The 17,079-nt window shown below is 38.5% G+C and overlaps 1 protein-coding gene across 4 annotated transcripts in view; it reads left to right on the plus strand.

The window, feature by feature from the left end:
* The window catches only part of MTR (5-methyltetrahydrofolate-homocysteine methyltransferase), a 136,129-nt gene that overhangs the window by 89,128 nt on the left and 29,922 nt on the right, over positions 1 to 17,079 (plus strand). For all 4 annotated transcript variants that reach the window (XM_061404931.1, XM_061404930.1, XM_061404933.1 and 1 more), the window contains 5 exons: positions 139 to 291; positions 3,319 to 3,426; positions 4,476 to 4,576; positions 12,375 to 12,442; positions 13,019 to 13,139. In XM_061404931.1, coding sequence (XP_061260915.1) covers positions 139 to 291; positions 3,319 to 3,426; positions 4,476 to 4,576; positions 12,375 to 12,442; positions 13,019 to 13,139 — 551 coding nt within the window. The remainder of the gene's footprint in view (positions 1 to 138; positions 292 to 3,318; positions 3,427 to 4,475; positions 4,577 to 12,374; positions 12,443 to 13,018; positions 13,140 to 17,079) is intronic.

Consider the following 17,079-nt stretch of genomic DNA (forward strand, 5'->3'; position numbering starts at 1 on the left):
TAGTGATAAGAGCCAGGATTTGAACACATGCAGTCTGATTCCAAAACCCACACTCTTAACTATTTATTTGTTGTTGGATGTTTGAACTTAAGCCAATATATCCTGTGAATTTTCCCTAATTTTTTGTTTTTTCTGTAGGGCATTGAAAAATATATTATTGAAGATACTGAGGAAGCCAGGTTAAACCAGGAAAAATATCCCCGACCTCTGAATATAATTGAAGGGCCGCTGATGAATGGCATGAAAATTGTTGGTGATCTTTTTGGAGCTGGAAAAATGTTTCTACCTCAGGTTGGCAAATGGGGGAAAAAGTTTCACAATTGAAGGAAAGAGCCTTTATCTTTTAATAAATAGTAAATTTGAGTCTGTTTCTCTGGTTTAATTTTGATGAAAGCCCAGGGGCATTGAGGTGTGATTCTGTTCATTCTTTGTCTGAATTCACTTTTAGGCATAGTCTGAAAAGTCCATCTAGGGTGATGTGGATGTTAGAGGTCATCTGGACATTCCCAGCATTAGTCTTCATGTTCTGGGCTTCTGTACCATCTCTTACCCCAGCACAAGTCTCTCCCCCGACCCCTCAAATTAAAATAAAACCCAAGACTAGTGTAAAGTCAATCATGTTAAGATTTGATTTGACCAGCCAGTGTTCATTCTTAAGGATGAATATTTTGAAAAGATCATTACCATTTTAAATAATGACATGCATTAAATAATATGTTTCAAGTAAAACCAGTAGTCTTCCTCTTATTTTGATTTACAGCAGCTACCGACCACATTGGTTAACACTGGCACTTTTTGAGACTTCTGGGTTCAGGTCTGTGAGGCATACAAAAAACAAAAAAATCCCTGTTCTTTTTTTTTTTTCTTTAACTTTTTAAAATTGAAGTATAATTGATTTTTAAAATTTATTCTATATTTAATTATTCATTGTCCATTCCCCATTTTCCTTCATAGCATTTATCTTTTCTTATAGATTTACTGTTTTATAATTCACATGCAATAAAATGTGCATGTTTAAAGGATGCAGTTTGATAAGCTTTAACATGTCTGTACCTGTGAAACCACCACCACACTCAGGGAACATTCAGTTGTCCTGCATTAGTCTCCCCAAGTCTGGGATAGTTTCACAGTCTTTTTTTTTCATGATGTCAACTTATTGTTTTAACTTCTTATGTTTGAGTAAACTTTAGACTTGCAAGTTGCAGATGCAGTTTAAGTGATCATGTATCCCCCTCAACTTCTTCCCCTAATGTTAACCTTTTCACTTGATCAGAGTGTAGTTATCAGAACCAGGAAATTAATACTGATATAATCATGTTAACTAATGACCTTATTCACATTTCACCAGTGTTTCTGCTATTCTTCTCTTCTCTTTGTGTTCCATAATCCCACATTGCTTTTATCTTGAACAGTTCCTGAGTTATGACCTTGACTTTTGAAGAGTATTGTACAGTTTGGTAAATGATAGGCTCTCTCTCAGTTTGAATTTTCCTGATGTTTTCTCATTTTTGGCGAGAATAACGCAGAGTAATGCTGTGCCCTTCTCATATCAGGAAGCCTGGTGAGGTTAACGTTGATCATTTTGTTAAGAGTGTCTTCTATGTTTCTCCACTGTAAATTTTTTTGTAGGGAGAAACGTTGAGACTGTACAAATACCCTGTTTTCTCATCCTGCTTCTCATAAATTTTAGTATACATTCGTGAACTTTTATGAAAGTCCCTGTTCTTTTTTATCTATTTAACAAATTTGACATATTACATTTTGTAAATTTAAGGTGTACAGTGATACATATTTTAATATGATTGCCGTTGAAATAATATTTATCACACTATGTAACTATAGTACATGATTGTCTATTCATTATACTGTGTGTTAGAGCCCTTTGGCTTATTTACTTGTTACAAGTTTGTACCCTTAAATATCATCAGTCTCACCCTCCCATCTCTATCCCATGGTAACCACAGTTTCACTCTGTTTTGTTTTTTCTTTCCAGTTTGACTTCTTTTAGGTTCTGCATATAAGTGAGATCATCCAGTACTTATCTTTCTCTTTCTGATTTATCTTGCTTAGTATAATGTCCTCAAGATCCATCTGCGTTTTTTTGCACATGGCCAAATATCCTCTCTTATCATGGCTGAATGATACTCCATTCTGTATATATACCACATCTTTTTTATCCATTCACCTGTTGATGGGCATTTGGGTTGTTCCATGTCTTGGCTGTTATAAATAATGCTCTGATAAACCTATTGAAATCCTATTTTCATTTCCTGTAGGTTTATACTGAGAAGTGGAATTGCTTGATCATGTGGTAGACCTATTTTTAATTTTTCTAAGAACCTCCATATTGTTTTCCATTCCCACCATCAGTGCATAAGAGTTCCCTTTTCACCACAACCTCACCAGCACCTGTTGGTTTTTGTTTTCTTGATGGTAACCATTCTAACATATGAAAGTGAAAGTCACTCAGCTACTCTTTGTGACCCCATGGACTATACAGTCCATGGAATTCTCCAGGCCAGAGTACTGGAGTGGGTAGCCTATCCCTTCTACAGCAGATCTTCCCAACCCAGGAATTGAACTGGGGTCTCCTGCATTGCAGGTGGATTCTTTACCAACTGAGCTATCAGGGAAGCCCTGAGCTATCATGTGTGAAGTGGTATCTTAGTGTGATTTGTATTTGTTATCTCCCTGACAATTAGTGATGTTGAGCATCTTATCATGTGCCTATTGGCCACTTTGATATCCTTTTTGGAAAAATACCTTTTTAGTTCTCCTGTCCATTTTTTAATCAGATTATTATTATTATTATAAAGTTGCATTAGTTCTTTATATATTTTGGATATTAATCCCTTATCCAATTTATGTTTACAAAATTTTTCTCTAATTCTGTAGACTGTAAGGCTCTTTTTCCTTTTGCATAAGCCTTAATTATAAGTGAATTGTGACACTGGGGATTGAGAAGAGAAGGCTGAGAAGGGGCTTTTGGAGGAGAAGCTTGACACTTGGAGGATGTGCAGAACTTCAGGAAATGATAGAAGGCCTTCTAGGTGGAGAAAAAATAACATGCAGAAGTTCAGAGGACAGAAACTGCAACATTTGATTTCCAGCCTTGTTTTTCTTCTTCTGTACCTGACTGATTAATTTTCCTCATGATGAACTCATTCCTCACCCACCCACTGTCAAAAATGGACTCAAGGGTGGCTGACCTGAGGTCATAACATGCATGATAATTGATGCTAAAATTTCACAAGCAACCATGTGTAACCATCCAGGTGTTTTGGTAAAGATGCTTGACTCTGTGTATATTTTACCCAGGTTATAAAGTCAGCTCGGGTCATGAAGAAGGCCGTGGGTCACCTTATTCCCTTCATGGAAAAAGAGAGAGAAGAAACCAAAGTGCTTACTGGCAAAATAGAAGATGAGGCAAGTCATTTTGTTGGGGCCTGTGGACCTTGTGAGGAATTGGCTCTGGATACTCTTACTGGGCGGGAGGGTAGGGACCTAAGCCATTGGGCTTGACTGTGTCATTGACGATGAAGCAGAGAAGTGAAACAAATTTTTTACCAAGTATCAGAATACCCTAGGATTTTCTATAGAACGTGGCTTTATGAAATTTTTAATAGAAACATTATTTTCTAAACAAAGCCATGATTTCAAGACAAAACCAGTTCGTTCATTCATCTACCAGCTATTTACAGAGCTCTTACACGTGGCAGGTAGTGTGCTCGACCCTGCCCTTGAGATACTGTTTGGTTTTGGAAAACGTCTTACCTGAATATTCTCTGTGCGCTGGTCATGTTCTTGGCACCACTGCTGGATTTAGTTCCCTTCTTGTTGGCTGTGCCACCACAGTAAATCGTTAAGCTTTTGACCTTGTTTAGCTCCCTGTGAAGCTCAGTCGGCTTTGGCCCCTAAGATTCTGAATTCTTAAATCTATCTGTGTTTGTGAATGGCTCTGACGGTAGTGTTCATAAAAATCCCACTTGCCTTGCATGTCTTTTTCTCTTCTTTATTTTTCTTTTTTTGAGGGAGGAGATTGTGATGGAACAACGGTGTTGAAGAAGATAGTCTGAGCCCTCCTGCCCTGGCCTGCTGTGGTCCTTCCCATTCTAATGGGGCACATGCAGTTCACCAGAGCCTCCCTCTCCCTTTACTGCTAACATTTACTAAACATTTGTCAGATAGGCTTGGGGGTTACAAATATGATCTTCAGTGATGGGACTGTTTTGTATTTGAACTTAAACTGTTTTTGAGATGATGGAACACATGATCTGGGTTGAAGCCCCCTCAGTGAACCACCTGGGGGGTTGCTGCAGCTTACAGCCTTCTTTGCACAGAGCATGAGGCTTGGGTTCTGGGTCCATCTTTGAGGGTTGCCTTGGTTGTATTGAATTGCTTTCTGTGCCAACACCTGCCTGGCTCCAGAGAACCAGGTGACCTAGCAATGCTGAGCTGTTTGACTTCCTCTCCAGGACCCTTACCAAGGCACCATCGTGCTGGCTACTGTTAAAGGTGACGTACACGACATAGGCAAGAACATAGTTGGAGTGGTTCTTGGCTGCAATAATTTCAGGTAAATTAGGACCCACCTTTCTTACCTGAGCCCCTTTCTTATTTAAAGTAAAAGCATTAACAGGTGATACGTCTTGGGTGGGAAGGGCAGGGAAGAGCTGTGGATGTTAGAGGTTGTTTTTCTTCACATGTTTTTGAATTTTCTACATTGAACATACCTTTTCAAATGAAGTAATTTAACAATTATTTAATGGTGTACATTCAGTAAGGACAAAAAGAATAGAAAACAGTATTCAAGCAGGGTCAAACAACCCAGAGGCTTCTGGGGAATTGACTTCAGGCCAGAGGCTCAAACATTGGACCCCACCCCATGGCCATATTTCCTTTTTACTCTCAATAAGCTGCCAGATTTTAAAGCCAAGATCTTATTAAGACCTTGGCTAAATGGAGTTTTATAAGAAGGCTTTGACCGTTCTTTTTCCTTTGCTTAGAAGAGAACCATGCATGCCTCTTAGTATTGATGAAGCTAGTTTTTGAATGTTGTATACAAGTAAAATCCCTTTCTTATATCTCTCATTATAGTTGAATAATTATTTAGCGCCAATTTATTTCTGTGTCAGAGCTCATGACCCACAGTAAGAGTGTGTTTTGCTCGCATTTCAACATATTCTTTGTAATGAAAAGCCTGATATAACTAATGTCTTCTCTGGTCCATATCCAGCCAACAGTCCTTTTGAGGCGTGAACTTCTTTCCATGTGCTGTTTTCTCTATAGAGAGGAGAAACAACTGCAGCTGCGGCTGGGCCCCCTTGGGGTCAGGGTTAGAGAGTTCCCACTGTCAGACAGCCATCACCCTCTAAGGCCCTCCCTGCTTTCAAACTGTTCATCCATGTCTGTGTTCAAGGCTAATTAAATGCGGCTAAGGAAGGTTGGAGATGAAGGAGCATTGGCAGAGTGGCACCTTCTTCTCTGACTGTCTTCACAGGCACTTCTGTTTGGCTGCTTGTTCACTATCAAAAGATGGAGCATTCTCTCCTAGTCCTGGAAACAAGGAATATTTTTCTTGGAATACATTTATTATTTTTTTAAAGATAAATATTCCAGAGAGACAGTGGAGGTTGTTACAGTAAGATTTTTACGTATAGAATAAGTATTTGGATGAGGAATAAATATTTGATAAGGTGTTGGCTTCCTAAAATCTCTTGACATTTCTGCTGTTGTCTCATCTTTTCAAATCCTATGCTGTTGATTTCTATTTGCATTCATCTCAATTAGTTCAAATTCATTTCAGCCAATAAATGTTTATAGATCATCTACTGTTTACCATGAATTGTATCAGAGACACCCAGATGATTTAGTTGACTTTTCTCCATTCAGGAACTTTACTGTTTGTCAGGCTAAAAAGCCAGGTACATATTCAATGGTGATAATAAGACAAAAACTACTGAAAAAAAGCAATTTGTAAGCAAGCTCCCTAAAGCAATTCTAAAGCAATTCTTGAGATATCATCGTCTGTGTTTATCCTTTTGTATTATGAAAAATGGGTAAGTAGCTGAGAGAATCATACCAGTAATGTTTCTTCCTCCAGTAAAGGCATTTTAAGAGGCCAGGGAGAACTGTAGCATTTCTCCAGGGTGCTACTGGAGCCCGATGTCATCAGTGAAAGCGACTTATTAAACCCGAAAGCTTTCCTCCAGCACACCCATCTCCTCTGGCTTGTACACTGAAGGATCGCTTATTTTTTGCTGGCTTCCCAGGTGACATAGTGGTAAAGAATCTGCCTGCCAATACAGGAGACACAAGAGACCTGGGTTCAATCCCTGGGTCAGGAAGATCCCCTGGTGTAGGAAATGGCAACCCACTCTAGTATTCTTGCTTACAAAATTCCATCAACAGAGGAGCCTGGTGGGCTACCGCCCGTGGGCTTGCAAAGAGTCAGACCTGACTGAGCACTCACATAATAATGGCAACTGGAGAAACATCTTCTGATGAAACTTTATTCTTTTTGTAAAAAATAAGTGAATGTGCAAACCTTTTTTCTTTGGGGGTCAAACACCCCTTTGAGTCTTGTGTCTCATAATACATGGACTCTCTACACTGATGGGTTTAATGTTATGATGTCAGGTAGTAGACAGATGCCCCTGAGATAGGCCTTGTGCAGTGAAATGTATACTTTGACTATGTATCCGTGCTGCAGGCTAATGCCTGGGTGAATCACCCAGCTAGTTGAGTGAGTCTAGCAAACCATCTAGTACCAGATGCTAATACAACTTTTTCATTCCCGGCTCTTTGTCACTGGTCAGTAAATCTCATGAAATGCTAAGAGTTCTTTGTGGGGAAAAAAGAAGTAAAAAGGATTCAAAGTGATAGTTCTGTCTAGACAGAAAAAGCACATTTTTTTATGGGGATGATGCAATAGAATTTGCAGATTTGAGAATTTGAATAGATCTGGGGATATGTCCACCTTAGGTATTAGAGTTTACTAATGCCTAACATTTATTTACCACTTCACAATTTATATAGTGCTGCTTTTATATAACTGTTTTTTCCTTTTTTTCCCCTTTGTATTCTTGTCCTGATTTCTGTCTTTCTTTTTCTTTTTTTCCTGTCCTTCATTCTTTTTTTCTTTTCGTGGTCTTGATCCTGCTTTGCCTGCCTCAATTATTGTACTTCTCATTTACACAGCTAGCAAGCGGCAGGCCATCCTCAGGGCTTCTGAGTCCAAAAGTCAGGATTCTGTACTGTGTCAGTTTAGCTTTCAATATTTATTCCAGTTTTAAGCAACTTTAACTGCAATGTCTAGTATTAATATTCCAGTTTAATTCCTCTTTAGAAATAATTTAGAATATTTAAACGTATTTTGATCAGATATTTGAATACATAAAGTTGAGTTTAGAATACTCTAATAATTATATAAAAAGACAAATTTAGACTTTTCTCATTTAACATAATGCACCCTGTTTAATTGGATAAGAAAAAATAGGATGTAATAACAAAATTTAAAATGAAATATACATCTAGTACTTTTAAAAATATGGATCTGGTGAAACTTATCTGAGATGTATTTTTGTGTTAATCAATGGTTCTTAATATAAATATCTAGTAAGTAATATATGGGTAAATAATATATGGTTAAGAAGGGAACACTTTAAAACTGTATAATGCTAGAGTTTTCAGCTAAGTGAGGAAAAGGAGTGTATTTAAGTCAAGGGTACACTAATCTTTCCTAGCACCTCACAGGTTCTCCTGATAATTATTTGGATGCTTTCAACTGGTGTGTGTGTGTGCTTTTGGAGCTTAATTGAAATAGAATTGACATACAACATTGAGTAAGCTTAAGGTGTAAAACATTGATTTGATTTGCAGTATGATCAGCACATAGTGTTAGCTAACCCATCACATAATTACCATTTCTTATTTGTGGTTAACACTCTCATAGCATGCAGTGTTGTTAACTCTGTTCAGAGTGCTGTGTATTAGATCCCTAGAACTTAGTCATCTTCCAGCTGGAAGTTTGTACCCTTGACCAACATCTCCCCGTTTTCCCCACCCTACAGCCCCTAGTAACACCTCTTCTACTCTGTTTCTGTGCATTCAGCTTTTTAGACTCCCCATATAAGCCTGTCATACAGTATTTTTCTTTCACTGTATATCTTATCTCAGCATAATGCCTTCAGGGTCCATCCATTGTTTCAGTGGAAAGACTTCTTTCTTTCTTATGGTTTCTTAATGGTTTCATTGTATGCATCTATCACATCTTTATCCTTTTATCTGTTGACACACAGCTTAACCACACGTTGGAAATCTTGGTTGGGACTGCAAACTGGTACAGTACTCCCATCTAGTGGTGATACATGTGAATTGCAGGATCAGAAGACACTGCCACCTTTAACCTCACTTAACAGATGTGAGGCACCCTAAGAAAAATTAGTTTTATTTTACTTTTTAATTCTTTCTGGAGAGTAAAAGGGGCTTAATCTATTAAAAGATTTATTTTCAAAATTGTATATATTCTTAAATAGTTTTGGATGCCTTTGCTAAGGCATTTGGTGCAGCTTATATTTTGTCTGAATTAGAAGCCCAAATTAAATGCTAATGTTTACAGCTCTGTTATAACCACTTTAGAATGATGAATGTAAAAGTTTGAAATTTCCATAGCATTCATTTTTATTTTCTTTAATCTCTCATGTGGCAAAATGAAAGAATGTGTATAAGAAGAGACTTACAGACATGGGGTATAGCTCAGAGTGCAGAAGGGAAATCAAGAGAAAGCCAAGGGAGGTGTAGATGTATGCAGGGGAAGCAGGGAGTTGTAGTAAAGGGGAGAGAAAATGGGGAGGGGTTGGGAAGGGTGGCGGCAGGCAGGGATGGGATTGACCCAGGCTTTGGATCCTTTCCTTCAGCCAGAGTTCCCCAGGGCCAGCTGTTCATGATTCTAGACCTTCGTTGTGCTAGTCTCTACTGGATGGCCCTCTTCTTTCCTTCACCTGGCTAGTACTTGCTCAAGATTCAGGCGATAGTACCCTCCTGGAATCCTCCTAAAACTGTTGTCCAGGTTAGATGGCCTCTCACAGCACACTGTAAAGGCCTCCTGCCTGGCACTTAGCACACTGTGTTCTAATTCAGAACTTGCCAGCAGTTTCTCAACTCACATGTGCCCACATACAGATCCCCTTCTTTCTCCAGGGTGTGAGTGAGGACAGTCCCAGTCCTAGATTGGTTGACCCTGGTGGCGAGTAGCCTCCTTCCTGTATCCCAGTGCCATAAGTACTATTTTCTATGCATGGAAAACATTATAAAGTGCTCCTCTAAGCAGTGATATATTTGACTGTTTCCCAACAAAACTTGTTAAAGCAGCCTAATAAGTTGGAAGTTGAACTCGTCATACTCTAGGCCCCCAGTTCATTGTTTCCAGACCTCTTCTTAACCTCCCTAACATCTGGTCACCTCTCTTGGTGATTGCTTCTTCTCTGTGTGACCCCCGAAAAGGGGATTCTTCAGGGCTTAACCCTGGGACCTCTTCTCCGTCTGTCCTCACTGCTTCTCAGACTTCAGTGAACCTTCTGACCACCTGGGGATCTTGATAAGTCAGATCTGATTAAAATAGGTCTGGACAGACAGTCTTAGATCATCTCATTCAGTCTCATGAATTTTTTTTTTTCTGTTCCTCTCCCGTCATCTCCATCTCTCCCCTTCCCCTCCTCTTCCCACTCTTCCCTCAACCCCTTCTCTCCAACCCCTACCCACTTTTGGCAATTCATTTTTCTGAATATTTTACACATGGTCTCAGGACTTCTTAACGCCATGTAATATGCCAACAAGTCCCAGGTTTTATCTCCAGCTTGGATCGCTCACCTGGGCTGCAGGCTTACAGATCCAGATGACTACCTGAGAGCTCCATTTAGATTTCTTAAAAAAAACTCAAACTTAATATTTTGAAATTTTAAGTAATCACCATTAAGATGCCCTCTTCTCCCTCTCTGAGCTCACTCCCTACAGCTTTCTCTTTCCTCCATTTCTATCTGACCACAAGGTCTCCTTATTTTTCCTCCAACAAAGCAAGCAGGCACACGTTCCTGAAAGATAGAGCGCCTGAAACAAGAAAAAGGATTGAGAGTGAGATGATTCTTGCCGTCATACTGATGGGTTTTAATTCTTAAAATACAACATACAATGTTGAAAGCAGTCAGCTTTGAAATCCATACCTCTTTGTCTTGATGTAAAAGCAATATGCTCTTTCACTTGGTGTTATAGGCTGTATTTAGTCATAGTTCAACAAACCCAGTTACCGGCCTATGTGCAGTGTGCTAAAGAGAAAGAAAGGGGCCACCTCACCCCCATTATAACCTGCAGTGCCCCTTCATCAACCTCTGTGGCATGTTTTTTAGTGGATTAGTGCTAATCCACTAGACTGAAGAGAGTCATCATTGATTTGAAATTGTCCACTTTCTGAGGATTCTCTTTGTGCTAGTTTATTTTTTTTTCTTTTTCTTTAATAGAAAATTATTTAATTAGTATACATGTGTTCCCCATCCTGAATCCTCCTATTTTTTTTTTTAAGTACTATGATAACAAGCTAAAAAATCCAACTTAAATATAAACAGGTATATAATGAGAAACAATGCTCCTTCGTGCCCTTGGTGTTCAACACCCACTGTTAACAGCTGCTATGATGTCAGGTAGTGGTACTTAAGCATTGCTTTTTTTTTTTTTTAACTTAAAATCATTTTGTCTGTTTAGTTATTTAAGAATTGTTGACATGAGGAAACAAAAGAAAATGTGCACTGTAATTTTTAAAACATCTTTATAACCAATGCTCATGATGAAATTAAATTGTCAAAGTGATGGACATCCTTGGTACTCTCTAAATCTAGAATAGAGTAGTTTACAGAACATTTTCCAAGGCTGAAATCCCGTTTTCTCTGAGATCCAGGAAGCCATCCCCTCCTTGAGTCACAGCTCCGTGGAAAGCGCGCTCCGGGCTTCCTGTGCCCAGTCCCACTCTCCTCACGTGCCCACGTGGTCTGCTCTTCCTCTGAGTCGTGCTCATCTCTCCTGGTAGCTGTTCTTTCATTCGTTGTCCCTCTCCTTTGACTTCTGGGAGATTCCCTTCTCATCAGCTTTTCATGTACAGGAACTGATCCCTTCTTCCTTATCCTTCTTGTTGGCTTCCATGTAGGGTATCCTGTTCAGTAGATATTGAGGGAGTGAACTTCTCTAACGTCTTTATTGGCCTCCATGGCTAAGAAGATGCGTTTTCATGTCAGATCCTGGTTCAGATCCCAGCTCCGCTACTAGTGAGTTGTCTGGCTGGACAAAATGCTTAACTTCCTGGCACATGCTTTTCTGGACCCTTCTTTATTAAAAATGTAAAAATCATGTTTTCAAGAATTAAAGAAAAAGTATTCTTTGGTAAAACCTACCTCAAAATCAAATTTAAAATAGGAATCAAACATCATAAAAATATTTATATTGTTTAGTGCAATAATCCCACTTATAACAGTCCATCCCATGTATATATTTGGATAAATACATGAAATAAATATATGAAAACAACCCCCCCCACCCCAAGAAAAAGACACAGACCCCATGATTGTGCTTCCACGTACAGTTCCTGTGAGGGTTAAACAAGATTGTTTATATAGAAGGCTTAGCATAGTGGAAATAACCCAGGTGTCCATTGACAGATGAATGAATAAACATCTGGCACATTCATACAATGAAATATTATTCAGCCTTAAAAAGGAATGAAGTTCTGACTTAGGCTACAGTGGGGGAGGAACCCTAAAGATGTTAGGCTAAGTGAAATTAGCCAGACCCATAAAGACAAATGATGTATGATTCTGCTTGTAGAAATATCCAGACAAGGCAAATTCATAGAGATGGAAGGCAAAGTAAAGGTTACTTGTTGCTGAGGGATTATAGAGTTTCTGTTTGGGGCAATGAGAGAGTTTTGAAATTAAATAGTAGTGATGGTTACACAACATTGCGACTAACTAGTGACCCTCAACTGTACACTTAAAAATGGTTAAAGTGGCACATTATGTATTATATATATTTTACCAGAGCTTAGAAAATAATTTCCTCTACCAAAAGCTACCTTAAACGGGTGAATTACATGCTCTGTGGATTGTGTCAGCGAAGGTCTTTGAAAAAGCTTAGTGTAGCCCCTGCCCAGGGTCAGTTCCTAATCAATGGCAGTCATCACTGAGTCGGTTGTCAATGTTTGGTGAGCTTTTCAGTGTGATTCCAGTTTACATGAGAGCGGTGTTTAATGGCTAAATAAAAATGTTCCTTTAGCTTTTTTGATAATTAATGGGATCTCATTAATTATCTCACATCTCGTTTCTGTACCCCAGAGTTATTGATTTAGGAGTCATGACTCCATGTGACAAGATACTGAAGGCTGCTCTAGACCACAAAGCAGGTACTATGCAACTGGGTTCCTGGGCATTTCAGTAAATTGTGTTCTCCCAGTGTCCGTCGGCGAAGGGTGATAGGTTACTGGGACATGCAGACACTCAAGTGATAGCTCCTGCCTGGAGGGTTCTGTCATTTCCATTTATAACGGGGACTAAAGGGGTGAATAGGTAACCGTGAAGCTCCTTTATAGTTCTGAGGAAGGGGTATGGGACAGGCTTCTTAGAACAATTTGTATTAGATTTTATTTTTCTCTGTGTGTATTTGTTCTTATATTTCTTCTGACACTGTGGCTTATCCCATCTGGGAAATCATGAACTAACAGTTTCGTGGCTTTTCCTGAAACAGTGGCAAGCAGATTATTGCAACTTGAAGTTGCAAATCATATTTACTACCAAAAGCAAACAATAAATTGAAAACCCCCAGTCAGAAAAGAAGTCTCAAAATTATTAATAGAAATTGGGAATTTATCTTCTGGCTTGTGGTCTTTATTACAGAGTTTTGAAAATGAGTCTTCATACCTTTACTCTTTTTCTCCCATCCTCCTTGTCATTGTTCTTTTTTTCCTTTTTTTAAATAATAGATATAATTGGCCTGTCAGGACTCATCACTCCTTCCCTGGATGAAATGATTTTTGTCGCTAAGGAAATGGAGAGACTAGCTATAAAGATCCCATTGTTGATCGGAGGAGCTACCACTTCCAGGTGAGTCATGCTAATGAGCTTGTTGCCTCACTGAAATTTTCATAGATGCTAGTGTTTAAAAACAGTGATAAAACCTGAGGTTTTTCCTACGCGTAGTACCTTGGCTCCGTGTTATATAAATACATGAACTTTCCAGTCTTCGTACCTCAAGAGCCAAAATAATTTGGGGGCCTGCTGCAGGAAACTCCTCCATCAATGCCACCCCCACACCTGTTTCTGGATTCCTTTGGCCTGTAATCCTCTTTCCCTTAATCCTCTCACCTCCTGTTCAGTTCCTGAGGCTTCTAATGAACACTTATACTTCCTGCAATCAGACTGAGTGAAGATGTGTGTTTTAGCACAAAGGCATTGCTTGAATTTTAGCCCACTCTCTGTCTTGAAGCAGGTGTCTGAGTAATTACAAGCTCTATTGAAGAAACTCTGACCTTGTAATAGTTGAGATAGAAAGCTGACTGAGAGAAAATGAATCAGAGGATCACTTTGGGAAGTTGTTTCTGAAAAGGAGACCTTTTGGGAACCTTTGGGTCAAATAATTTAAAGAAGAGAAAGTTCAAATTTGGTCACATGATCATTGTTCATTTTGTCAGATATCTCCTGGGGTCATGATCATAATGATAGTTGGTGAGAGGTATGTTAATTAGAGGTAGACTTTTTATGGCACATTCCTTATGCCCCATATAGCTCACTTTGGCAGGGAGCAGTGCCCAGATAGAGCATTGGTCCCGATGGTCACACAAGCATGCAGTTTGTTTCTGATACAAAATATAGTAGATGGCCAGGCCAAAGCTATTCAGAGTTCCTTTCACACGAGAAACAACTGTATGTTAAGCCACTTGTAGTAGTTAGGAATCTCCAAACAGGATGTGTGTCTGTACATGGGGCATGAGGGGAGCGGGACAGAGAGAAATTGATTTTAGGAACTGTCTCATGTGATTCTGGAAGCAAGAACATCTGAAATCTGCAGAGAAGGTGGCCATACTGGAGGCCTGGCAAGAGTTGCTATTGAATCTTGAGTCCAAAGGCAGTCTGGAGGCAGAAGGCCTTCTTCCTCTGGGAACCCCAGTCTTTTCTCTTTGTTGTTGTTGCTGAATTGCTCAGTCGTATCTGATTGTGACCCCACGGACTGCAGCACACCACGCTTGCCTGTCCATTACATCTCCCAGAGCTTGCGCAAACTCATGTCCATTGAGTTGGTGATGCCATCCAACCATCTCATTCTCTGTCGTCCCCTTCTCCTCCTGCCTTCAATCTTTCCCAGCATCAGGGTCTTTACCAGTGAGTCGGCTCTTCACATCAGGTGACCAACATACTGGAGCTTCAGTCCTTCCAATGAGTATTCAGGACTGATTTCCTATAGGATTGACTGTTTTGATCTCCTTGCAGTCCAAGGGACTCTAAAGAGCCGCCTTCAACACCACAGTTTGAAAGCATCGATTCTTTGGTGCTCAGCCTTTATGGTCCAACTCTCACATCCATACATCACTATTAGAAAGCTTTGACTGTACAGACTTTTGTTGGCAAAGTAATGTCTCTGCTTTTTAACATGCTGTCTAGGTTGGTCATAACTTTTCTTTTTTTTTTTTTTTTATTATGTTTTTAGATTTATTTTACAATCTTGGTGTTGTGACTGGCATTTTTAATAGTCATTATCTATTAGAGATGTATTCTGGAGTATTTACAGGTGAATGATATGATGTCTTGGATTTTGGTTTAAGATTTTCCAGATTTAGGCAAGGAGGGTGCATGAAATAAGATGGACAAAATGTTTACAATCACTGAAACTTGGTAATGATATATGGGGGTTCATTATACTATCTCTCTACTTTTGTGTATGCTGATATATATTTTTTTTTTGTCTCTGCTGTGGTTTCTTTTTTTTTTTTTTTTTTGCACATTTTTAATTTTTAATGTCAAGCTTAAAGAAAAGTTCCAAAAATAATACAAATAATATCCATATAACCTCTGCCCAGATTTTTCACTTGTTCTTATCATTTCACCCCATTTCTTTATTATTTGTCTGCTCCCCACCCAAAAAGTTTTTTTCTAAACTCTTGGAAGGCCTGCTGCAGATATCATGGTTTTTATTCCCATGAAGTATCCCACATACTTCAGTACATATTTCTGAATTTCCTAAGAATAGGGATATTCGGTTAATAACTGTAATAGTACAGTTGTCAACTTCAGTAATTTAACATGGATAAAATACTTTTATTAAATCTACTGTCTGTATTCTAATACTGTTAACTGACCCTCAGTGTCCTTTTTAGCACTTTTTCCTTCTAGTACAAGATCTAGTCCAGGATCAGATATTGCATTTCATTGTCATGTTGATAAAGTCTCTTTTAATCTGGAACACTTTTACAGCCTTTCTTTGTTTTTTATGATATTGTCATTGTTAAAGAATACTGCCCCTATTTTGTTTTTTTTTTTTTTGACAGCTTTAATTTTTCAGCACTTTATTATTTTTTTTATTTGATAAATTTAACGCCTTTTATTGCCATACCTCATTTTACTGTGCTTTGCTTTAGTGAGCTTTATAGATACATGTTTGTTTGTTTTTTTTTTCCCCTTGTTAATTTTCTGTTTAGTTGATCTATCCATAAGTGTGAGTGGGGTATTAAAGTCTCCCACTATTATTGTGTTATTGTTAATTTCTCCTTTCATACTTGTTAGGATTTGTCTTACATACTGCGGTACTCCCATGTTGGGTGGATATATATTTATAATTGTTATATCTTCTTCTTGGATTGATCCTTTGATCATTATATAGTGACCTTCTTTGTCTCTTTTCACAGCCTTTGTTTTAAAGTCTAATTTATCTGATACGAGTATTGTGACTCCTGCTTTCTTTTGGTCCCAATTTGCATGGAAAATCTTTTTCCAGCCCTTCACTTTCAGTCTGTATGTGTCCCCTGTTTTGAGGTGGGTCTCTTGTAGACAACATATGTAGGGGTCTTGTTTTTGTATCCATTCAGCCAGTCTTTGTCTTTTGGTTGGGGCATTCAACCCATTTGCGTTTAAGGTAATTACTAATAAGTATGATCCCGTTGCCATTTACTTTATTGTTTTGGGTTCGAGTTTATATACCATTTTTGTGTTTCCTGTCTAGAGAATATCCTTTAGTATTTGTTGGAGAGCTGGTTTGGTGGTGCAGAATTCTCTCAGCTTTTGCTTGTCTGAAAAGCTTTTGATTTCTCCTTCATACTTGAATGAGATCCTTGCTGGGTACAATAATCTGGGCTGTAGGTTATTTTCTTTCATCATTTTAAGTATGTCTTGCCATTCCCTCCTGGCTTGAAGAGTTTCTATTGAAAGATCAGCTGTTATCCTTATGGGAATTCTCTTGTGTGTTATTTGTTGTTTTTCCCTTGCTGCTTTTAATATTTGTCCTTTGTGTTTGATCTTTGTTAATTTGATTAATATGTGTCTTGGGGTGTTTCTCCTTGGGTTTATCCTGTTTGGGACTCTCTGGGTTTCTTGGACTTGGGTGATTATTTCCTTCCCCATTTTAGGGAAGTTTTCAACTATTATCTCCTCAAGTATTTTCTCATGGTCTTTCTTTTTGTCTTCTTCTTCTGGAACCCCTATGATTCGAATGTTGTAGCGTTTAATATTGTCCTGGAGGTCTCTGAGATTGTCCTCATTTCTTTTAATTCGTTTTTCTTTTATCCTCTCTGATTCATTTATTTCTACCATTCTATCTTCTAATTCACTAATCCTATCTTCTGCCTCTGTTATTCTACTATTTGTTGGCTCCAGAGTGTTTTTAATTTCATTTATTGCATTATTCATTATATATTGACTCTTTTTTATTTCTTCTAGGTCCTTGTTAAACCTTTCTTGCATCTTCTCAATCCTTGTCTCCAGGCTATTTATCTGTGATTCCATTTTAATTTCAAGATTTTGGATCAATTTCACTATCATTATTTGGAATTCTTTA

The sequence above is a fragment of the Bos javanicus genome, chromosome 28 (assembly GCF_032452875.1).
Source record: "Bos javanicus breed banteng chromosome 28, ARS-OSU_banteng_1.0, whole genome shotgun sequence".
Lineage (NCBI taxonomy): Eukaryota > Metazoa > Chordata > Mammalia > Artiodactyla > Bovidae > Bos > Bos javanicus.